Source organism: Podarcis muralis, chromosome 3 (assembly GCF_964188315.1).
Source record: "Podarcis muralis chromosome 3, rPodMur119.hap1.1, whole genome shotgun sequence".
NCBI classification, from domain to species: domain Eukaryota; kingdom Metazoa; phylum Chordata; class Lepidosauria; order Squamata; family Lacertidae; genus Podarcis; species Podarcis muralis.
In genome coordinates, this window is record NC_135657.1 from 21,627,901 (window position 1) to 21,653,920 (window position 26,020).

Consider the following 26,020-nt stretch of genomic DNA (forward strand, 5'->3'; position numbering starts at 1 on the left):
AATTGGTTTGATGCATCATGATCTATGGTACATTTTGAACATATTACATCTTAGAAGTGCTCAGCCTAGTGGCCAGACAAAGGTAATTATTCCACTGAAGGAAATAATGCATTTTATTGCAATTACCAAAGAGAAGTTCTTCCTGAAAAACGTAACAAGCTAGGCTTTTAAACTTCCGAAGTTTTGCGGCACATGGCCCCGGTTATGAAGCAGAGTACAGAAATGATACTAAAAATCTCCTTACTTTGTGCACCAATGGAATGGATCTCCCTAGACTGGGGACAAGAATTAAATTCTTTAGCAAGCTTCCCAATAGTACAAGCACTTCATGAAAGGGCCCTTCACAAAGTCCCTCTTGCAACAAGTTTTGTAGTATAAAATGTAATGCTACAAATCCCCACAATGTGGGACCAAGCAAGCACTGATTGTAGCAAATGTATTTAGACATGTAAATGCCACAAACATTTGAGCCCATTAAGTTTCTTGGTTGTTAGGAAAAGCACCTATAAAGCTCAGAAGCATGGCCTAACAACCACTACCTTTGGAGAAGAGTTAAGTAGGGGAATGTGCTGTCAGCGTGGATTCTTGCACAAGTTTACAGAACTACAGGCTGGTAAGTGGCTTACTTGCTCACTTCAGGCCATTCAACCAACTTTACCACAAATGAAGTAAGGTTAACTTAAATATGAATACTTTTAATCAATAGGGAAGTGCTCAGCCATTCTCTTATAAGTATACTAGAGAAGCCAAGCTTCCACCACCACTCTTTAAGGAAACTAGTGTCCTGTAAGCAGGAGTAGAAAAACTAGCACAATAGCTTCCATGAGTTGCCTTTACTGTTTTGCAAATTCAGTAGCAATTATTTTTTCCTCTAACTACACTTTCATATTTTGAGTTCTGTCCTCTGAGGATGCAACTTTCAAGAAGAATGTAAGTTACCAAACAAATATTTAAAGATAAAGAACTTCCAAATTTAGTATTAATTGGAAACTGCTGGTCTATGACAGTAATAAACTGATGATTTTATTAACTGAATTTTGTACAATTTAGTTATAAACAATTTAATGCCAGTTCTATATGCATGCCTTTCAGGTTCAAAATACTTATTTTACAAAAGGTGGAAACTCACCCAATTCAGAAAGTGATATATTGAAATGTAAGATTCCCCCTGAATTCCTGATTATGATTTACATTACTTTCTTTGTCTAATAAGACAAAATGCATGAAACTCAACTTACCTTTATACTTAGCTCTCAGATTTTCCCCTTACACACAAACCATTCTGGCTAAGCCTCTCACATAAACTTCTCTATACCACAATAATCTTAACTTCAGTGTACCTGCTAATAACAGAGTTTATATTGGGAATAAATAGATGATATGTTTGGCAGGTTGTTGTGAAAGTTTTCATTCTTCTCAAGATTAAAGAACCACACTGAAACATGAAGGAGGTTTTTATGGAAATCTAGTCACTATATAGCCACTGTGCAACTAATTTTCATTTTGCATACCATTTGTAAACATATTCCATTGCAGAGGTTGTTCTTGGGAACTTAAAGGTAAAGGTAAAGGGACCCCTGACCATTAGGTCCAGTCGTGGCCGACTCTGGGGTTGCGGCGCTCATCTCGCTTTATTGACCGAGGCAGCTGGCATACAGCTTCCAGGTCATGTGGCCAGCATGACTAAGCTGCTTCTGGTGAACCAGAGCAGCGCACTGCAAGTCTTGGGAACTTATTCAGTTGCCCTACCCCTAACTCCCCTGCGGCCAACCAGATCTCCATGAGATACCCACAAGCAGAATATGAGCAGTGACAGCCTCTCCACTTGCAATTCCCAGCAAATGGGGCTGTGAGGCATGATCCCTCCAACAGTGAAGATAGAACATAGGATTATACCCCATGAGTCCTGTCTCACTCCAGCAACTACTATGAAGAACTGGAGAATGGCCTCTGTCTGAGTGGAACAATCTAGGGGTAAGCCTAGGAACAACCACATACAGTAGCACTTGCAAGAGGGGGGACATAGGATGCAGCATGGGATGGGATCCTCTCCATGATGCTATCTTTTTTTTTTTCCAAATGGAAAATCATCTAGCCTGAATGCACAATTTTCCAATCTGCCAGACTTCCTCCTTCCTTGCTTTCATATATGCAATAACAAAATAACTTAACTTTCTTCCCCATTTTACTGCCCATTCACTCAGTCTGGAGAATCCTTTGGAATCCTGTCATAATCTTTCTGTATTGATGTGTCTCTGAACAATTTTTACTATCATCGGCAAACCTGGTTGCCTCTCTGCTCACACCTAATTCTAGATCATTTCTGAACAAGTTAAAAAGCACAAGTCCCAGTACTGACCCTTAGGGGACTCCACTTTCTTCATTTGGGAAGCTGTCCAAGTAGGTCTAAGGTAGCTTCCTGCTACCTAACCAAATCCTGATCCACAAGAGGACCACTCCTCTTATTCAATAACTGCTAAATTTACTTAGAAGTACCTTGCTGGAAGCTTTTTGAAAGTCCAAGTACACTATGTGAAGTGCTTGTAGACACTCATATGATTCTGAAAGATTACTGAGGCAGGACTTGCCCTTGCAATAGCCATGCTGGCTCTGCTTCAACAAGACTTGTTCTTCTATATGCTTTATTTTATATTTAACAATACTTTCCACCAATTTCCCCAGAAGAGCCATTAAGCTGTCACACGTTGTTTACATGCAAGTTCTGTTGGTGGCCCTACCCTTGACATCTATGCACTGAGCATGTGTAACTATACAGAAGAAACCAATGGCTAGAGACTTTCAGATTCCCCCGTGTAGACATCCACACTCAGTGAATGGATCTGGGGTGTGGTCAGACTTGGGAACCTTCTGGACATGGGGGTAGGACACTTCTACTATTCTAACATATCAAACAATTAACATGTATTATTTGTGCTTCCCCTGCCAACCAGGATTGTAAGGAAGGGATTGCTGGGCAGGTGCAAACCATAGTTCTCCAGGCTGAATGCAACAGTACAAGCCTCATTCCTGTAGTACCAAACATGGCATGGTTCTGCATGTGAACTGACCTAGATGAGACACACAATCTTATTTTCTCAACAACATGCAAAGGTGCAAAACCAGGTAAGCTTATATAGGACTTTGTGACACAGTGGTCGATAAACAATATAAATTATGCTAGACAATCAGGTACATTTGGGTAGCCATGGGGCCCTCCAAGTGATGTTGGACTCAATTCCCTTCAGTTCCAGCCTGCAAGTCTCACCCAGAGAAGGACAAACTAGCCAACCCACTTTAAAAAAAAAAAAAATGAAGATAGCACCCAGATTAACATTCTCCAAGAACCAAAACCAAGTAGACAGATGAAGTAGGTGGCTGACTATGCTGAACATTTAATAAACTTGGTATATTCAGCAAAAAGTGCTTAACATTGAGACAAAATACTGCAAGGCGTGTGCACATGGTGGAACCTTTGTGTGGGCAAAACTGATCCCATCATGAGTCACACTGAGCCACATGAGTGAGAAACCTGAACCAAATGTCAGTGGTTTGTAAAGACGACTTGTTAATTTGAGCAAGCTAAAACTAAGGGTAACCCCAAGAAGTTATGTCTATTATTTTGACTCTATTTTAAACCGAGAATATATTTATCCATGTTTTATGTCTGTGCTAATAGGATTCTACTGGAATTGCAATGACCTATGTCTACAAGCAACAGATATTTATTGGAATTGGATTGGGAGGGACCACAGATTGTGTACCCACATCTGCTGCTGACAAGCCTGCCCACCACCATCAAGACAAATCCACCATGCTTCTGGCTAGCCCACTCTCCTATTCACTAGCCATGCTTCCTTTTCTGATGTCAAAGTGGCAGCAACTCAAGTACACTCCCTGCATGCCCACCCCAAATATGTTTGAGGAGGGGTGGGACTGTAGCTCAGTGCTACATCATCTGCTCTGCATGTAGAAGATCCAGTTTCAATCCCTGGCATTTCTGGATGTAGCCAAGAAAGATTCTTGTCTGAAACTCTGGAGAGTCAGTCTGTGTAGGCAATACTGAGCTAAAACAGTGGCCTCACCTGGTATAAGGCAGCTCCCTATGTCTTGAAGGGGCCTTTCACCTGCACTGCTGCTGCTTTCCATAACGGTGGCAAATACTGTTTAAAGTAACTTTAAACATTTATAGTTACTTTTAAACAGTATTTGGCACTACTGCAGCAAAGCAGCAGTGTAGGACCCCTTCTTTTGAGCACTGAGATCAGGGGTGGTTTCAGGGCAGCACAACCAGTTCCCCAGAGCAGAAAGTGCAGCCAGTAAGCACTTGCCCAGCTACGGGAAGGTGGTGTGGGAGTCCTGAGGGGGTCCTATAGTTTCCTTCCCAAAGCCTAGTTAACACTTACCCAGCTTTGGAGAAATGGGAAGGCCCTAGGACCCCACTGGAGCCCTCGTGCCCCCTTTCCAAAGCCCAGGATGGCAAGAGAGTTGAGAGGGGGCACCTAATTTTGGTCTAGCTCAAGGCACCATAGTACCAAAGTCTGTCCCTGCTGAGATTCCCAGGACTGTAAGCTGGAGAGGAGACCACAGTGGGAAGTGGACAGCTAAATTTCACATTGACCTAATCTCAGGCTGTGAATTTTCCAGCTGAATTAGTCTATATATTTTTCCAATGCCATTTCCATTTCTGATTCAGACAAGACTCAAGGTGCCCTGGTAATGGTATAAACACATACTTCTACAGTTCAAGAACTGCACAAAGTTAAGCAACTTGGGCATATTAAGTAACACCCATCCAGATAATAATTTTCCATTCCATTCCACCCAAACGCTATGCCATATTTTCTACAGCATTATGACCAGACTGTATAATAAATCAACTAACAGCTCGATTACCTGCAAGTGTCCCTAAAAACTAATGTTTTTAAACAATAACTTATCTGAATGTAGTACTTTTTAGTACTTGATAAAGCTCATCCATGCACTGTTCTAAGAACTATCATAGACAATATTAATAATAAATAAAAGATTTCATTTAATCCTTGGAATAGGTACTGTCATGAAGACATATTTCATCATCCAGTTGATCATTATTCACCCCATTCCAACTCACAAAACTCTTTCACCACACTGTTAAGGACAACAAACACATTTAATTTTGTACCCAGTCAGGATCTGCAAGGAAGCTTGAGAAGCTAATAAAAAACAGTTTACAACCAACCATTAGCTCAGACAATGCCAAGTATTGTATCCAGGGGAACCTCTAGGAGTTAAATGAAGAGATTCCAAGAAAATGTTTGATAAGCAGGTCAATTCTGCAAGCTTACTGGGCGATGCTTTCAAGATACATCCTTTAACAGTACATTGCAATAGTTAAATCAAGGAAGCAAACAGAAAAAAACTGAAAGCCCCATACACAGATGACCCAAACAATTTTGTTGATTGTTCAAATAAGACAGTGGCCCTTTGAATTCAATGTTGCATCTGCCTCTTCAGTAGGTGCTTTATAGCATGAAGTGTGGAGCGTAGCCAAGTACCCTAAACCAGTTCCCCCCATTATCAATACAGACAGGAACCAAGCCATCTAACTAGGGATCCCTTCAGCCTATCCTGGTCAATAAGTGAGAGCAATGCCTGCTGAAACCTTCATGGTCAATAAGGGTGAAGATATCTAATGGCTGGGGGGAGGGAACATTAATGCCGGCTCATAATAAAGATTGAAGGTTTATGTAAAAAGAAATCATACATATTTACAATACTCTATACGAGGTGCAGACTTTAGCTTCACATGGTGCACTTTTCACTGTTTGGTCACACAGTTTTAATCTTTCTGCTACTGAGTACAAGCAAGGTGTGCAGACCTGAGTTATCAAACATGGTTACGTGAGCAGAAACATATACTTGGTTGAAGATGCTGTCAACACATCTCCACATCTTACTCCATTATCAGAGGGGATGCGGACAACTTTTCTGATCATTATTTCCATGGATTTTTTTTTTGTTTCATAAGTTCATTACTGCAAATACAGTATTAGGCAAGATTGGCAATTTCAAAATTGTAACTATCATTTTTTAGGTCCTCATGCCTTGCAAGTATGCCTAATTCTTTGGTTTTCAGTTTAAACGGTTTTCAGTAGCTTTTGGCCATATCCAATGCTGCTGTTTCACTAGAACAGCACTTTCACTTGTGCAAAAGAACTTTCGACTCTTTCCTGTCCCCTACAACTCCCCACACCGCCTCAAAATCTGCTCCAGAAGATTGGATGACCCTCCAGAGCAGATTTAGAGGGTGTTCCACTGCACAAGTGCAACTCCACAAGCAGAGCACTGGATAACACCCTCCCCCCCACCTTAAATTACTACAACACGAGGGAAGTATATCTTATTGTACTTTAAATTTTTACAATTACAGTATTCCAATAAGGAATTATATGTAATATAATGTTTAAACTACATTAAGTGTGTTTTAATTTCTTGCCCTTGAATATTTCAGGTAAAATACTTCTGCTGTTTTGAGGCAAAATATAGTATGGGGTATTGTAAAGCTTTGTTTATTTAATACAAGTAAAATAAATATGCTAAATTATATCCTATTCTAGGGCATCAAAATAGTTTTCCAAAGCAAACTGGCAATTCTCTGATGCAAATGACCATATCCAAATTAGCCTAATTTGCCTAGGAATATCTTCCAATTCAAACCTTTCCAGAAAACTTAGTTGTGAGTCACATTTATCAGCCACTCTGGTTTAAATGGAGAGCCTACAAAACTTCACAAAACAGAACTGAGGAAAAAAAGTTGGTTATTGATTTTGTGGGTCAGGAAGCAAAAGTAGAGCAGCATCAAAATAATATGAGTAGGTGGAACTAGAATGGTTAAGTTTACACCGGTATTCCTTTCAAAGTTTCCAAAAAATGTATAAATGCAATATTCAAAAGTCCATTATGCAAAATAGTAGTTTCTATTCTCAAGGTCTGAATGTTATCCTTCCATTTCTCCCAAAATATATGAAAGTAAAAGATACTGAGGTCTTTGAAAAGCAATACCAGCTTCCCTCAGAACATTTAATACTGGCAGTTAATGAGAGGTGGGAAGCCTGTAACCTTCCAGATGTTGGTGGACTAAAATTCTCTAGATCCATGACATCACCTGTGGCCGATAGGAGTTCCAGTACAGCATCACCTGAAAGGGCACAGGTGGTGCATCCCTGACTTATACCCAAGCCCCTAACCTCCTTCTCCCTTGAAGATACTTCATTCCTTGCACCCTCTTCTATGAACAGGATGTCACCTTCATAAGGAACACTTCAAAAGGAGGTGGGGTAGGGGGAAGTGGCTTACATCTGAAGTAATTTATACTGAAAATAGCCTGTACTCAAGTAAAATTGGTACCATATACTACCACAAAAATATACCATCAAACTAAGGTTTCTGGCTATTTCTCATCTCCCAATTAAACTTCAGGTTGATTTAAAAACATTTAGGCACACAGATATTTCATAATTCAACTATGTCCCTGAGTAAAATCTCAAGTTTGTAAACACACACCAAATATGCACCAGGACTTTGTGTATATTTTAACCTTCCAGGCAGCTATTCTTATGTAGAGAGAGCTTACAAAATATGAATGGTGGTGTTGCCAGTTCAGCATATCAAGCCACATACACCAATCCAAATTATCCCGTAGCTGAAAAATATAAGCCACTTTGTCTGCTCTGTAAAAGAATTTGCTATGCTTAGTAAGAGATTATGTTTTAATCAAAGATGAGCTAACATTCCTAACTTTACAATGTGAGCGGCACCCAATGGGTTGATCCAAGAGCAACGGGACTTTCCCTCCCTCTTTCTGGCAGCCCCTCCCCCTGTTCACCCTAAAAATCTGCTTGAGGATTGGAGGACTCTCTGAAGAAGATGGGGGGGAGGTGCAGAAGTGGGAAGAGAAGAAGTCCCAATGCATCTGCTGGCACGATAGGAGAAATTGTACCATGCTTTAAAACATTAACACCTTGCACTACTAATAATTGGCCAGTGGGCAGATTTGCAAGATAATGCATATTCTTCAAATAAGAGACTGAATTTTGGAGCTGAACTATCTGTACAAGCCCAGACAAAAATACCAGCAATTACACTGGGCTACTCTCCGGATTCCTGTGGTTCAGATGTACATTTATGACCAAAAATTCTCTTTAGCTGTACTAGTGCTATACTCCAGCGAAATTTTGACGAAAGCTCTTTAGTTGCCCCTGTGAGCTTGGGTGTGTGTTTGTGTGCGTCACCAACTAAAGGAAGCTTCTAATTCAGAATGCAATTTCTTACCTTCCACCCGTGATTCCAAGTGCTTATCCAATTCTGCATCTCTTTTCACTGCATCATCTGAGACCTTAGGAGCATTTGAAAAGCAAACTAGAACAATACTCATGTTATCACGACTTCCCTATATTTTGGGAGGAAAAAAATAGTACAAATTTGAGATTTAGCTTCTCTCTTTCACAACTTCAGACCACCTGATTTATTCAGTGTAAATTTTTAAAAATCTTAAATACTACTGGTTTGACATACATTTCTTAACTCAGATTTTGTTTAAGTAACTATATGTTCCTAAACATATGTTTCTCATGTGACCTATTGTGGTTAAGAATGTATTTTACTTTATTCCTTGATTATCTATTTCCACCTTAATTTGCACAACCATTAGTAGAAAAGAAATGCTGCACCATTCATTGACATTCCTTTTAATATATTGATAATCAAAGTTCATTTAAAAACATTTCAGGATACTCAAGGAAAAAACTGCTCAATTCTGGCAATCCAAGCCTTCTGCATTCACCTCCTGAATACTGAGAAACACTGTCAAAAATAATCATTTTCAAATGTACTAAGCTGCACTACTGAACTTGGATTTTATCAATCCCCCTTCAAAATCATAAATCCAATACCTGGGTGATCTCCTAACAAGCTTGCAATTGCATGAATTTGCACTGACTCATTCTTTACTGGGAAACTATCCTTTCAATGCTATTTTACTAGAGTAAGTTTTCTGATTTTGCAAAGAAAGAAGAACTTTATTCAATTATTTGGAGAGAAAGAGTAAGTTGCATACCTTGTGTAAACAAGTATCCACTACCCAATTGCACACTTTTTCCAGATCATCCGATACTTCAAGCCTAGACTTAACAAATTCACAGAGCTCCTCATTGCTCATTACATCCCAGATTCCATCACAAGCCAAGACAATAAACTCATCTTCTTCTGCTCTTACAATTTCATAAACCTCAGGTTCCGGAGAAACAAGTTGTTCTGTAGGACCTTTGCCATCCACACATTTGTAGTCATAGTCCCCCAGAGCACGAGAAACTGCTAACGAGCCATTAACACGCTGGATCATGACACTCCCTCCTGCATTCTGGATTCGCTCTTTCTCCCTTGGATTGCAAGGCTTGTGATCCTGTGTCGAGAAGCAGACTTGTCCATTCCTATAGAGAACAGCACGAGAGTCTCCACAGTTGATAAAGTAAATGTGCTCAGGTGAAATCATAACTCCCACTGCTGTTGAGCCACTCCTGTCCATGCCATTTCTGAGGTCTGAAAAATTGCGCATGTACTCATCAATTTTCAAAAAGCCAGTTCTGATTCCACTCTTTACATTTTCCACTGAAGGTTCAAGAGCAGAGCCGGGCTGTTCTGTTCCCCTGAAGTCTTCATTGTTAGTGATGTGTTCTAATAAGTGGTTTGAGCAGTAATTTGCCACACGAGATCCTGCATGACCATCATAAACAGCAAAAAAGGACCAGTCCTCTAAACCATGAGGAATTCCTACAACAGCTGTGTGAGCATCTTCCATTTCCACTCTCCATCCTTGCATACTGCTGAGGCCATAGCGCAGCCCATTTCCTGCCCCATGTGCATTATGCTTCTCAGTTTTTGGTTTATCCAAAAATGCACCCATGTTTACCTAATTTGCAAAGAAATCTGCAAAACAAAATGTGACCATCAATACAAGTAGTATCAACTAGAAATCATGCAAAGAATTGTTTGAATCATTCAACACGACCTGACCATGGCTGCCAAAACTATGGTGAACAATAGATTGGCATGGCAGACAGAAAGACGACTAATATCTGGTGTTTATTGTCCTTATCCTTTCCTTTTAAGTATTATGAAAGCAATCTACTCATGCAGACCTCTAGGGACTGTAGCATCAGACTATAGGTGGGAAAGTAACAAACATAAAAGCTCCTCCATATAAAAAACATCTTGCACACAGAGAACTAATGTCTGCAACCCTGTACCACAACATACTGGTTTCCATGTGTAAGGGCAGGGTGCTTTATTTGCTTCTTTAAACAGAAATTAGCAAACATGCTTACTTCTCAGTTACAGCCAGTATAAAGTTGTACAGTTAAGTGTTACTCCATTGGACTCTTATGAATGCACAGATTGTCTCATGGCTTCCTTCCCTGAATCAAAATTGTATGTCGTTTACCAATTAAATGCACCCATTATATAGCTGGATTACAGAAATTTATTGATTATGATGGTGCTATGCCATTCTAAACGAGAGCTTCCATGGCCTATACTAGCATACAGATGTTTGATTATTTCCTTTGTATTGAAATGTTAACACAAAGAAAAAAAGAAATAAAATAAAACAAAAGGTCTTCCAACATAAACACAGAATCTTATGTTCCCCGCAACCAGGCCAAGCTACAATTTAAAAAGCAGCTTTTGCTTCATGTACATCTACAGGTATACAATGAATGTTGACACATCTATATATATATATATATTTTAATATTTCTTATTTGCTTTTCTGTTATATCTCACCAAGAACACATACTATGTTACAGTCATGCACAAAATGTTAAGAAAGACAATTAAATATAAAACATGAACAAGTAGTAATAATAATAATAACGTAACTACATTCTTTCAAGTTATTTAAATCCTATATATCTTTACTTTTAATTCCCTTCCACTCTTTCCATGGTTTCCTATCTGATCTTTTAACTGCATTTTCTTACTCTTCTAAATTATTTTCAATATTTTACATAATCTCATGTTGTAACATATACTGCTGTTTTTTCAACCTGTTATGATAATTTTCTTGTTATAAAACTTTTCCATATAATCTGTATGTAATATCCAATCCTCTTTCAGTCTCTTATCTTTATTTATATATTCTAGTATTTTGAGATGTCATTCTTCTCTTGATGGGACAATATCTGTTCTACATTTTTGTTCAATTAGAATTTGGGCAGCTGTTGTTACATCCATCCATAAGTTAATTTGTTTTTTGGGGGATTTCTGTCATTATTATTCCCCAAAGAAAAGCTGGGTTCTTGTGAAACATTCTTTTAAACATTTGCTTGAGTACACTATCTCCCTACACAACCACCATAAGTGATAAAATGGTATGTTGAAACAACTATTTTACCTTAACACAACATAAAGTAGGTAGCATTTGCTACATTCTATGAACCAGTGATGCAGAGGATTAATAGCACAATTTCAAAAGGGTCCTCATAACAACACACCACACGACTAATATATTAAGTCAAGCAGCTTTAGAATGAAATCTTCTGAAAAGGGTCACTACCGTTCAGCATTAAAATACACTTCAGAAAGCTTCACAAATATTTTAGTTGTGCTTCATTTATATACGTAGGATCGCTTGTGTGCAAAATGTAAGCATTTCAGTTCAGAACACATATATGAGATAAACTATTACAGTGGTGCCTCGCAAGACGAAAAGAATCCGTTCCGCAATTCTTTTCTTCTAGCGGTTTTTTAGTCTTGCGAAGCAACCCCATTGGCGGCTAAGCGGATTAGCGCTATTAGCGATTTAGCGCTATTAGCGGCTTAGCGGCTAAGCTGTTAAAAGGCTATTAACAGCTTAGCCGCTTTGAAAAAGGGGGGGGGGAAAGCGGGGGGGAAATGGTGAGACTCGCAAGACGTTTTCGTCTTGCGAAGCAAGCCCATAGGGAACTTCGTCTTGCGAAGCACCTCCGCGACGGAAAACCCTTTCGTCTAGCGGGTTTTCCGTCTTGCGAGGCATTCGTCTTGCGGGGCACCACTGTACTTTCATTTATGAACAGGTAACTGTGAGCTAGTACCAACAGGTCATTTCACATGTAATCTGGTTTGTTGTTTGGGGAATGAGTCTTATGCCAACAAGCTACCCTTACTACATGGTCTTCTTTCCTTTTGTTTTTTAGGCAAACCAATTTACCATTCTACCTGAACCAGCAAACTGATTTCCCTTGCCCTCCAAACTAAGGACTGCCAAACTGCTTTGGAGGTCAAAGGCAAATCACAACTTTTCAGTTCAGATACAATGGCAAACAATGCTTTAAGAGGGGCAAGTCTGAGGTTTCATTAATTATTCTGAATAATGGAGAGAGAACTTTGCCAATTATCTTATTCAGCAAGTTGAGTATCAATAAAACTTTAGGGAAGTAATCGCAATTCGAAAGGCTACCACAATCAAGTTGTATTTTGCAACTTGTTATCAATTCTACTGGGCTACAGTGTATGTGGAATGAGTCTTCCCAACAGTTCTGGCCACATACCATGAAGCATATAGCCGATAGTGGCACCCACACTGGAGGTCACTGGATTATGAGAGCACAAACAATTTAACAATGTAGCATGGATCTAGATAATAGTTTGAGAAGACACTCCTGGGTCAGGCTACTGGCCCAACTAGCCTAGAATCCTGTTATCACAGAGGCAAACGAAATGCCTCTGCAATCAGGACTTTTAGTGCAACAGCACTCTACACACCTGAGAACCCCAGTAACTGGTATCTAGAGGCATATTGCCTCTGACAGTGGAGGCAGAGCATAGCTATAGACATTTGGATATACAGATGTCTGCAAGTACACTTTTATTTTATTTCTTTCTAACATTTCTGATAATCTAAAATCCAGGAATTGCTTGTTGCCTGGAACTGCCAACTTTAGCTCTAGGAAACAGGATTTGTAGTGCACAGGAATAAGGCATGAAAAACTCTCTAAAGGAGTGCTGTGCAACTTCATAATGAATATATGCATGTAAGAGAATATACTTAAATGTGTCACAAGCCAGCTAACGGTGCCCTATATTTGATTGCAGAAATTGTAAGCTGCTACTACTAAAGGCATACCACTAGCTGACCTCCATTTAACAGCCTGAAAATGAAGGATCACAGATATAATGGATATTTAAAAGGAAATGGATTTTTTTATCAGGTATCTATTCTAAACAAGTAAATGCTATTAATATGGTTCCAACATGTAGAGAGACCAATTATGTGTTTCATTGCACTGCGTCTACAGTAAAAACAGTATTTACCTGTCAACTGCAGCTCTGCCAATTTTTGCACAGATCTAAAACCTTAGGGTTTACATTCCTTCAGCCAACAGGAACTGATTAAGCTTGAAAGGCTTCAGATAATGCAGGATGCAACATTTATTTTAATTCGGAATTTCCTAAGAGAAAAAGTAGTAGTAATTAGTACCTCTAGATTATACAACGAAACTAGGAAACTAAGAATGTAGTAAAATACCCTTATGTCACTCTTCTTATAGTACATGCTTCAGAAACACATATGAAACCAGGAATTGTTTATCCATTTATACTGTGCTTAACATAACGCTGAGCTTTAGAAAAGTCTGTCAAACAGTCAGAACTCTATTTGCTCTATAAAGTGACCACTTACAGGGTAGCTTTACTCTACAATAAAGCCTGAAAATTTACTTCATTGACTAGTTCAAGCATTTTGGCACCAGACTTATGGAAACAAAGCATTTAGCCTGTTGAGAAGACCCCATTCCTAATAATCTGAACCCTGTTTAGACAAGACTGCTAGATTGGAACTAGTTTTGAGGGTTGAGGATAGCATTTTCTTTTAATCCTGTTAATAAATAAGTACAAAACAAACTTGACAAGACAAATTTGAAAAACAGTTCAGAGTAGCCAGCCATGGATTCCCAGAGGCTGCAGAGTCGCCAGCCATGGAAGTTCAGAAATCAAGTCTCTGGCCCATAAAACATGAGAATTACTAAGACAGTTTATCTAGTCAAACACTATGGGCTCCTGGCAACACATATTCAGGCTTCTGCCACTATACAATTATAGTGAGGAGAAATATGTTACTTCTGTCTTGCTGAACCACTGGAACTACTACTATTTCTACAACTGTTTTATGAACAGTTAGACCAGTGATTGTAAAGGCTAACATGGTAATTTTTTGCAACATTATGCAACTACCTCTGGGGTTCTAAAAGATATTTCTATATAATCTGAGCACTTTCCATAAATGTGCACTTGCTGGTTTTTAATAGAAAACACATGAAGTTAATGGTTATTTGTGCTTAAATTTATGTGGGTACAAGAAATTACATTTTACAATCCTGCATCTTTACCAGTGTATGAAGCCCATATCAAACTAAAATATTCACCTCTTATTAATAACAGAGAAAATGAAGGAACACCAACTAAATGGTTTCAACACTTATATCATGTAGCACTGATTTTAAAATATGGATATATTCAGGAATTGTCAGAAGCTGTAGATTTAGACAATATGAATCATTGTATCATCAATAACAATTCGACACAGTGGTCCCTGGCCATGAACATACACAGGAGAGACTTAAAAGAACCAATTTTAAAGAGTTAATTATTGCAACTTCAGCAAAATATTAGAAGCTGACTTTTGTTGAAGGAAAGTCGCTATAAGCAGTTTAAATGCTATCTTGTTCTTCACTGCCTATCGCCTATTTATAATCCTTAAGATCTTAGCTGATCTGGATTTGGCATCAACAGGGATTCTATATTTGTTCTGAACCCATCCAATGAATTGGAGATACTAGTAAAATATACTGCACAATGTCAAGTATGACTGGATACATTATGTGAGGGAAAGTCTTGGAGTTAATAATGTGTAGCTTTCCCATGCACTGTCATTCATAAAAAATGAAGACTTGCCCAACACAGCGTTCTAAGAATATTTTGGACTGTAGCTTTCATTTACAAAAAATGCTGGGGGAGTATCTGCTTCTGTATCCATTTCCTCACATGACTCTCCACCCCATATCACAACTGCCACAATGCAACACAGTTTTCCTCATATGGGAAAACACAATGCTGCTCTTGGGTAGGCTTTTTGCGTGTTCTTTTCCTGACCTTAATGTTAAAAGAGAAGACAATGACTATAGCAGCTGCAGGATTCTTTCTTCTGGTAGGATCAGGAATCTGCTCCCTCTTGAGTTTACCTTGTACCCACACGGGGACAAGATACAACAATGAAGTACCCCAATGGCCAAGGGGTGGAACAGAAGTATATCAGCACCACCATCTGATTTTGGAAGGATCAGAACAGCCACAAGACCATGTGTTCAGTTCTAATCCTGAGAAGTAGTCCAAAAGGATACTGTGGTTAATGGTACTGAAAACCAACAGGTGTCCAAAAAACTAATAGTGTCATACTCCCCTACCCACACATACCCCTTCCCTTGGCTACCAAGGTGGACCTTGTCCCAAAACTAGGTCTGAATCTTACTGCAAAGGGTCCAAATAATCAGTATAATCCAAGCACTGGTTTGAGTTGTCCAACTACTACTTTACTGAACAACGGGATGCTTAAGTGTCCATGATTAACACTCCTAGATTAAGGAATCATAGAATCAGAGTTGGAAGGGTCCCAAGGGTCATCTAGTCCAACTCCTTACAATGCAGGAATGCAGTGAATCTCAGCTACAGGAAACGCAGCTAAAGCATACATAACAGATGGCCATCCAACTGCTGTTTAAAAACCTCCAAGGAAGGGGAGTCCACCATCTCTCGTGGGAGTCTGTTCCATCACTGAACAGCTCTTACTGTGGCTTCACCACTGCCTTCTTTACAACTCCATCCCTCAAGAAGACATTAGTTATCTCCAATGATGTTCTTGAAGTCCTTCCCTGGTACCTACCAAAGCTACTGAGAGAACATCCCCTTCCAACTGCCCCTTTGGTGGTAAGGTTACTTACTCTTTTCTCCCTTGCAAAGTACATAGAGCTGAAGGAGGAAGCTGGAAGAGTAACCCTATTTCAGGTTTATGTTCTTCAAGGTTCAGATTATTTCTACTGGATCAGAGATCCCTTGGAAAAGTGAAGTTTGAGGTGGCACTAATTGGGAGAAACAACTGGCCAGAAGGAGTCACTCACCTAAATGTGCTCAACTGAATGTGCTCACAGCACTCACCTAAATGTGCTCACAGATAAACAGGTTGATGGCCCCTGCTCTGAATGCTGGTGGATTATATTCTTGCCCATCAGCCATACTGGCTGGGGATGATGGAAGTTGAAGTAAAACATCTAGAAGACCAGGGGTTCTCCAAATAATCTTTCCTCATAACTGGAGAAGGGATTAAACTTAATAGCTATGCCCATCAATTGGCATACTGGAACAATCAGCACTCAAAAGGACTTAATTTATAAGTAAGTGCAGGTGTTTCTTCCCTCCTCAGGATAGGTCCTGATTCTACAAGCCCCAGACCCCCAACCCATATTCTATGTGTATCCTAACCTCACCTGAAGTTTAAGGATTTATCTACTGAGAAACTGCCAGAGACAACTATCTTTCACACAGATTGGTAGCTAGGATCTGGTTCCAGCCATTGTGTGACCTGCCACTTGTTTTCTGGTTGTAGCCACAACACAATATAAAGGGGATACTGGCATTTAACCAACAGTGCATATAGGGCCAGGGCCAAGAGTAGATGCACTTCCAATTCATTTCCTAAGTGCATGCAGTTTTACTTGAGTCCTAAAATTCACATGATTTAACTATGGGTCATCTATAGAGAAACCACTGCTGATAGCTCAATTAAGGAGCTACCGAAGATGTTATTCTCGTTTCAAACAGTTCCAGTAATCAAAGGGGCAGCAATTTTCAAAAATTGGCAAAGAGAAATTTCAAGGTATATCTGGCAGGGTAAGAAGCCGAAGATAAAATTTAAGATATTGACAGATGTGAAAGCAAGAGGAGGCTTCGCCCTGCCAGATTTGAAATAGAACTATGAAGCATCCTGCCTCTGTTGGTTGAAGGAATGGATGAAATTAGAAGATACTGATTTGTTAGATTTGGAAGGTTTTGATAATAGATTTGGGTGGCATGCGTATTTGTGGTATGACAAGAAACGTGTACATAAAGGATTTGAAAACCACATCATAAGAAGGTCTCTGATTGAAGTGTGGGAAAGATATAAAAACTTGTTGGAACAAAAAACTCCATATTGGTTATCGCCGTTGGAGGCGATGAGTGTGAAGAAAGTCAATATGATTGGGGGATGGGTGACATATAAGAAGCTAATAAGTAAAAGAGAAGGTAAATGGAAAATGAGACCATTTGAAGAAGTGAAGGAATATGTTAATGATTGGTTGCATTTTTTTCAAATTAATGAAATGTTTAAAAAAGATTTGAATCAAAGGGGTTTTGCCAACAAAGAATCAAAATTCCAGACAGAAATATTGAATAATGATTTTAAAATTCTAGCAAAAATGTATGTTAGAATGGTGTACAAAGGATGAAGAGGTAAAATCAGTTATGATTGATTGGGCCAAAGACTTAGGACATAATATACAAATGGAAGATTGGGAAAAATTATGGAAAGAAGGTTTAAGATTCACTGCATGTACAACTATAAAAGAAAATGTGATGAAAATGATATATCAATGGTATGTAACTCCGGTAAAATTAGCAATAATGTATAAGACAAGTAATAAATGTTGGAAATGTAAAGAAAAAGAAGGTACATTTTATCATATGTGGTGGGAATGTAAGAAAGTAAAAAGCTTTTGGGAAATGATTTATAATGAATTGAAGAAAATGTTGAAATATACATTTGTTAAGAAACCAGAAGCATTTTTATTAGGCATTACAGGTAACGAGATAAATAAGAAAGAAAAGAAGTTATTTTTATATGCAGTGACAGCAGCAAGAATACTAATGGCCCAGAAATGGAAACAGGAGGAGCTACCTACGTTAGAAGAATGGAGAACAATAATGATAGACTATGCAGAACTGGACAGAATGACAGGAAGGATCCGAAACCGACAAGATCAAAGATTCACAGAAGATTGGGAAAAATTTATTGAATATTTGCAAAAATTAAGTGATAATCAGATTACGTTTGTAAGTTTAATGAAGCATTTTGATGGGAAATAAGTATTAAAATGGGATGAAGTTCACAGTAATAATATAAATAATAAAATAGAAATGTGTTTAAAGTTAAAAAATGAAGGCTTCACAGACAAGTTGAGGGAAGTCGAAAAAAGAGAAATAAGATGCAACTCAGAGGTATGGAGTGTATAATTTTATTCTGTATTTGAATATATAGATATAGATATAGATAGATATATGTATATATATATATATATATATATATATATATATATATATATGCAGGTTTTGGTGTCCTCGGGTATCTTCCCGTGTAAAAGTTGGGGTGTCTAGGCGACGTTTCGACGAGGTCTCACTCGTCATCTTCAGGCTGGTGCTTTCGGCTTCTTGTTACTGGAACAGAGCAGGATCTCAGTGTTTGAGTTCCTATAAATACTGTTGAGGAGGTGTGGTGTATAGCCTCCAATGTTCTGGGCAGAGAGGAAGTTCCCAGGCTAGTGTGCCTTTTCTTCTTTTGTTCCTTAATTACTTGAGGGATATCTTGAGTGATTTCTTGAGTGATATCCTGAGTACCACTTAGGTGGGTCATTAGGTGTGGATTAGTTGCTAAGGCCTTTGTGTCTTGACCTCTTGAACTTTGTGAAGAGTTTTTCTGAGAAGATGGCTGTACTGCACTTAGTTGTGCTCTGGCTTGGCTTCGTGTATAGGGGCGAGCTGTGGTTTTGTGGCCTGTGCCAGCCAGATCTGTGTAGGGATTGCAGGGGGGTGCAGCATCCGGAGGTGCCACCATGGTTTGGCTACTGGATGGTGTCTGTAATTTATCTGTGGAGAGGGTCTGGGTTTGGATCTGGTGTGGTTGATTGGTGATGGCGTTCTGTGTGCCTCTGGCTCTGGTGTCAGTTTTTGTGGGGAGGGCTAATTTCCAGATGTCTGGCAAGCGGGATGTGTCGTCACGCTTGTTCATGTTGTGAGGGTGTTTCTCTATCTCGATGGCTTCCATGATTATTCTCTTGTGGTGATGTTCCATGTTAGAGAGCAATTTGGAATCTGCAAAATTAATTTCGTGTCCTGTTTCTTTCATGTGTTGGAAGAGAGAGGAAGTTTTTTCTTCTTTTTTGACGGCATTCTTGTGTTCTGCGATACGTGCATTTATTCGTCTGTTTGTTTGTCCAATGTACGTGGCTGGGCAGACTTTGCAGGGTATTTCATAGACCCCTTGGTTTTCCAACTGGATTTTATCCTTGGGGTTTCTGAGGATATTGGCTATTTTTTGGTTGGTGCAAAAGGCTGTTTTGATATTGTGTTTATGGAGGATTTTGCTAATTTTATCTGTAGTGCCCTTGATATAAGGAAGGAGGGCCATGCCATTGTTTTCTTCTGTGTCTTGGTTTTTGGGGGGTGTTTCTTTTTGGATTAGCTTCATAACCCTGTTTTGCTGGTATCCATTGGCAATTAACACATTTGAGAGATTCTGTAACTCAGTTGTCAGGTGGTCTTTGTCAGCCAGGCGTTTGGTTCTGGAGATGAGAGTCTTGGCTACGGAGTTTATTTGTGCAGGGTGGTGGTGTGATTGTGCATGTAAGTAGCGGTTGGTGTGTGTTTTTTTTCCGGTAGATAGTGTGTCCTAGGGAGCCATCAGGTTTTTTGTAGATTAGGACGTCAAGGAAGGGAAGTTGGTTGTTGGCTTCTATTTCCATAGTGAATTGTATTTTGGGGTGTAGGCTGTTGAGATGTGTGAGGAAGATGTCCAGTTTTTCTTTCCCGTGTGGCCAAATTACAAAGGTGTCGTCAACATATCTGAGCCAAAGTTTGGGTTTGTGTTCTGACTTGTCTAAAGCATTGGTTTCAAAGTGTTCCATGTATAGGTTTGCGATGACCGGTGAGAGGGGTGATCCCATAGGTGCTCCTTCTATCTGTTTGTATCTTTGTCCATTGTGGATGAAGTACGTGTTGGTTAGGCAGTGGTTGGTCAGGTCCAAGATGTATTCGGGGGGATTGTATTTGTTTTCCTAATCTACAAAAAACCTGATGGCTCCCTAGGACACACTATCTACCGGAAAAAAACACACACCAACCGCTACTTACATGCACAATCACACCACCACCCTGCACAAATAAACTCCGTAGCCAAGACTCTCATCTCCAGAACCAAACGCCTGGCTGACAAAGACCACCTGACAACTGAGTTACAGAATCTCTCAAATGTGTTAATTGCCAATGGATACCAGCAAAACAGGGTTATGAAGCTAATCCAAAAAGAAACACCCCCCAAAAACCAAGACACAGAAGAAAACAATGGCATGGCCCTCCTTCCTTATATCAAGGGCACTACAGATAAAATTAGCAAAATCCTCCATAAACACAATATCAAAACAGCCTTTTGCACCAACCAAAAAATAGCCAATATCCTCAGAAACCCCAAGGATAAAATCCAGTTGGAAAACCAAGGGGTCTATGAAATACCCTGCAAAGTCTGCCCAGCCACGTACATTGGACAAACAAACAGACGAATAAATGCACGTATCGCAGAACACAAGAATGCCGTCAAAAAAGAAGAAAAAACTTCCTCTCTCTTCCAACACATGAAAGAAACAGGACACGAAATTAATTTTGCAGATTCCAAATTGCTCTCTAACATGGAACATCACCACAAGAGAATAATCATGGAAGCCATCGAGATAGAGAAACACCCTCACAACATGAACAAGCGTGACGACACATCCCGCTTGCCAGACATCTGGAAATTAGCCCTCCCCACAAAAACTGACACCAGAGCCAGAGGCACACAGAACGCCATCACCAATCAACCACACCAGATCCAAACCCAGACCCTCTCCACAGATAAATTACAGACACCATCCAGTAGCCAAACCATGGTGGCACCTCCGGATGCTGCACCCCCCTGCAATCCCTACACAGATCTGGCTGGCACAGGCCACAAAACCACAGCTCGCCCCTATACACGAAGCCAAGCCAGAGCACAACTAAGTGCAGTACAGCCATCTTCTCAGAAAAACTCTTCACAAAGTTCAAGAGGTCAAGACACAAAGGCCTTAGCAACTAATCCACACCTAATGACCCACCTAAGTGGTACTCAGGATATCACTCAAGAAATCACTCAAGATATCCCTCAAGTAATTAAGGAACAAAAGAAGAAAAGGCACACTAGCCTGGGAACTTCCTCTCTGCCCAGAACATTGGAGGCTATACACCACACCTCCTCAACAGTATTTATAGGAACTCAAACACTGAGATCCTGCTCTGTTCCAGTAACAAGAAGCCGAAAGCACCAGCCTGAAGATGACGAGTGAGACCTCGTCGAAACGTCGCCTAGACACCCCAACTTTTACACGGGAAGATACCCGAGGACACCAAAACCTGCATTCCTGTACCCGTGAAAATCTACGAAAGCATATATATATATATATATATATGATAGCTCAATTAAGGAGATAAGAGTTCTTCATCCTCTACCCCTGCAAACTCTACCTTTGGTTCTTTGTTCTGTCATCTTCAACTCTAGCTACAGTGTAGCTCCTGGTACATGCACCCAGATTTTGGGAGGGAGGGGGATCTGTGAAGAATCTGAGACAAGAAGTGTAACGCTAGCTGCACTCTTCCTCTTGCAACTACAGTGGTGCCTCGCAAGACGAAATTAATTCGTTCCGCGAGTTTTTTCGTCTTGCGTATTTTTCGTCTTGCGAAGCACGGTTTCGGAAAAGTTTTGGAAAAGCTTCAAAAATCACCAAAGTCTTCAAAAACTTCAAAAAAGGCTACCACACCGCGTGCTATGAGTTGCTCCTCGAAGTCAAGTCGCAACTGTATTAACGGTTTTAAGAAAAAGGAAACAAACTTGCAAGACGTTTCCGTCTTGCGAAGCAAGCCCATAGGGAAATTCGTCTTGCGAAGCAACTCAAAAAACCAAAAACCCTTTCGTCTTGAGAGTTTTTCGTCTTGCGAGGTACCACTGTATCATCCTCAACTATTTGTTGCCTGAGCAGGTCCTTTATGATTAGCATCTTTTCATCAAAGATGTCCATTCTCCACATTCCGTTTTCCCCCTCTTGCGCCCTGCACAATTACAGCTCTAGGTCTGCAGAGTGATTTAGCCTTATGTCATGGCATCTTGAAAGGAGAGCTCTGACAACGAGAACCATGTCAGGTTTTAAACAAACTGAATAGCAGCACTGTCAAGGTTATCTCATTAAAATTTTACTTCAAACATTGTTTCTCTTTAGGAATAGTGATTACAGGTGTAATCACACCTAAAGTAAGGTGCTGCTGAAATGGTTTCAGTTTTATCTTCTCTGCTGAAGAAACATGTGAAATAGTAAGACTTCAATCTATTCATAACTCAGAATTTTTCCACTAAAATTTGTTGTTGTACATGCATAGCACCTCTGCTAACACTAGGCCAAGTAACAGTGACAGGCCAAAAGTCATGCAGTAAAGCTTCATGACTGACTGAGGGCTTGAACCCATCATCCAGATACCACTGATACCACTATGCTTCCATAATACTGTGATTTGCTATTTAGAGCCAAATGTGCGCTTTTTTCATTTAAAAAAACAACTGCGATTCTTTAGGAATCCCCCTCATATGCAAATGGCGCCATTTTGGCTATATAAGGACCAGCACAAGGAGAACTGAGTTGGCTATTAAAAAGGCAAAATATTTTATAATGGAAATTCAACTAGTGATTAATATAACACCACCAAAACAGTTCCTTTTAAATTTCATGAAATTATTTAATATGACTTTCCACAACAGCTTACAATTTAGGCCTAGTGCTCAATAATATAGCCCAGAGAAGGGATACAGTGGTCTAAGGCAAGAAGTTTTCAATAGACAGATAAGGAAAAGTCAGAAAATTTGGAGAAATTGTAAGTGTTCAGTGAACTTCTCTTTACCCCCCACTTTTTATTTTTTTACTGCTGCTGTTCAATCCTTGTTTGCTACTGTTTAGTACAGAAGGTCCAACTTCAAACCAACATTGCTAGAAAACTGTCCATGTGTTGAAATGACCGTTCACCTAACAAGCAATCTTTGTAAAGTTCTTATCTGGGGTGGGGGTGGAATTTGAACCAAGTACTCTACTTATGCACTGAAGTTAGCCAAAAGCACCCCTCCTAGATTAAACTGTTAAGAAAACAGTTCAACCTAGGACTAGCACCTAGTTACAGTACTATGCAAATCCTCCCAGTATTTTGTTAGAGAGAAGTGGCTGAGCCACATATGCATTCAGAACAGTTTTAGTTGCAAAGTCTACTGGAATATGATGGGAAATTAGTCTGATGTTAAAGGAAAATAGTATGGTAGGGAGAGATCTGCAAAGTTATCTTTTTATCAGAGAATCTGAGTTCTGTTGGTGGGAAGAAGAGCAAGTGATACAGTGGGAACACCACAGGGACCCAATCAAAAGACTCAAAACATACAAGGTTACTGACTACCCACTTCTGTGATTATGTTAAATACAAAGTCAGAGCCAGGAGGATGCATGTGTTCTGTATTTTATTTTTGTTCTTCATTCAGATACTGTAACTATAAATCTATTACTTAATTATTCCTTTTAGTGATGGTGTTTCAATATGCAATAAGGGTTTATCCTTTGAGTTTTTGTTGTTGTTGTTTGGCGCCAAGCAGAGAGATTTGATTTCTAAGAGACTTTAGATCCCCTCATTCTAGCACAAACTCAAGTAGTGGGTTTTGATTTAAGTTTTTAAGAAAAAAGGGTGGGATGAAAAAATTTCACTTCACAGGTCTAGTAACTTGTGACCTCAACATATCTAAAATTTCACTTACAGGTTGACCTGGTAGCGTGCAAATCCTTTCCTACCATATCCTTCACTTAGAAATACAGCATCTTTCAAAAGATCACCAGTCTATCCGCTTCCCCTCCCCCTGCCAGTCAGTCTTCTGTGGCTCAGTCCTCACTGGGCCCTTTTGAGGTTTTTCTTCTTTCAATTTTTTTTCTAGAGTTTTGGTGCAGGAGGTTATATTTCTTTTAATTCCCCCAAGCCTGCTGATCTCTCCTGTTGTGCATGGATGGTGTTATTTTGGCTAAATAAGACCTACCTGCAATTATGCAGGTCTGAAGTGTTGACGTTAAAAAATAAGTTATAATTGTCATTTCAATATTAAATAGTGATTTTGACTTAATAGTATATACAATAAAATGAGCTCTATTGTACTCAGAAGCAACCACAAGCTTACTTTTTTCAAGTGCCTCCAAAGCCCCTGCACATGTTCTTCGGATGCTTTGGAGCACGTTTATAAACCTGACTGTTTCCAGCATAAGCTGTCCCAGATCCATGCATTAAATATACACTGACTTTTTTTATTTAAGTACACCCAAGTGTTTATTAATACACATTTATTAACACACTACTGCCGTTACTAAGCTACATATTTAATTTGTATTTTTTAACCTGCATTATGAACTTTCATAAAACCTCTTTAAATAGACAGCAGCATTATGAGAAACAGGATCACAATAAAATGATGCATTGTCATCTACATTGGGTAAATGATAAAGTAGCCCAAAGACTGTATACAGGATGATGCCTATAGCAGGCAAAGGGCCAGTCAGGAAACATGCAGTATTTTATGTAAATGTCACTACATGACAGTATGCAGTATAATTGGAAGCAGTCAAATTCTCAATTTCCAAACATATTAGGAACCTAACAGCTGTTCTAGTTCTCACCTAGTCTCTGTGTGCCAAAAAATTCCCTTCTCTTCAACTGACAGTACAGACCTGACTTTTTCTCTCTCTCACTCACTTAAGCAAATAGAAATGTCCTTGTGATGTCGAACTAACAAGTTCACTTTAGAGTTCATATCTGAACTCATAGTTGCAAAAATCATCCCTGGATAGGTAGGGGAGTTGGCATAAAAAGTACTCAAATAATCCAAAGCATGAGAGGTATATAACAATATTACAAATTCAGTAATGCAGATAGCTGAACAAGGACATTGTATTGAAAAATACAATTATTTTCCTTGACTTGGAAATTGATGAAATTGGCATTGTGTAACAAAAAAATTTTCCCCCAAACAAAGTTTATTCCAAGCAATTTGTGACAGATTAACCCAGATTAGATTCTGATATTTAAGTCTATGAACACATCTGGTCCACACCTCATTTGCTATACTTTACTGTTAAGGTACCTGCAAAAACCACATTTACAAATAAAGCTGGCTTCCAAAGCTTTCACATGGTGAAGCTGAAAAGAGCAATAAGCAGGTTTACCAGGAATTATGGCACAGCAGAAGCTAGGCCACTATGAGATTGGGGAAGATAACGGACAATGATTTAGCATTATTAAAGGAACAGTAGAAGACTATTTCACAACAAAACTATTAGTACAATCCAATAAGTGGCTGGAACACTTGGAGCAATATGAGGCATTAATTACCGTATTTTTCGCTCTATTACACGCACCAGACCATAACACGCATGTAGTTTTTAGAGGAGGAAAACAAGAAAAAAAAATTCTAAACGAAACAGTGGATGTATGATTTTTGTGCTTCATGCTGTGGCCACAGACATGTGATCTGACGGTGAGTTTGGGGTAGCCCAATGCAAAAATCCTGAGGATCCATGTGGATCCATACTTTGTAACCACGTTTTAAGTGGGGAGGGAAGGAAAAGCACTCAAGGGACAAGGAACACGCATGGGGGGTGTGGAGAAGGATGCTGCTAATAATGCAGGCGATGGGTTTAAGGGCAGAAGGAACCAGTGTGGGGTGTGTGGAGAAGGAGCTTTTCCAGGAGCTGAGCGGGGAGGAGGGAGGGAAAGAGCACTGTTGCTTTAAAGGAGCCAACCGGACAGCAGCCGCTTACAGCAGTGTAAGCAGCTCCTCTCTCCCGTTTTG

General features: G+C 39.5%; 1 protein-coding gene across 5 annotated transcripts in view; it reads right to left on the minus strand.

The window, feature by feature from the left end:
- PPM1B (protein phosphatase, Mg2+/Mn2+ dependent 1B) overlaps positions 1-26,020 on the minus strand; it is a 46,478-nt gene that overhangs the window by 12,707 nt on the left and 7,751 nt on the right. For 3 of the 5 annotated variants that reach the window (XM_028724816.2, XM_028724810.2, XM_028724812.2), the window contains exons 2-4: positions 13,327-13,463; positions 9,095-9,963; positions 8,311-8,428 (exon numbers count right to left, since the gene is read on the minus strand). In XM_028724816.2, the coding sequence (XP_028580649.1) occupies positions 8,311-8,428; positions 9,095-9,940 (964 nt within the window). In that variant the 5' untranslated portion in view covers positions 9,941-9,963; positions 13,327-13,463. The remainder of the gene's footprint in view (positions 1-8,310; positions 8,429-9,094; positions 9,964-13,326; positions 13,464-26,020) is intronic. The other 2 variants (XM_028724814.2, XM_028724815.2) reach the window with 1 other exon arrangement.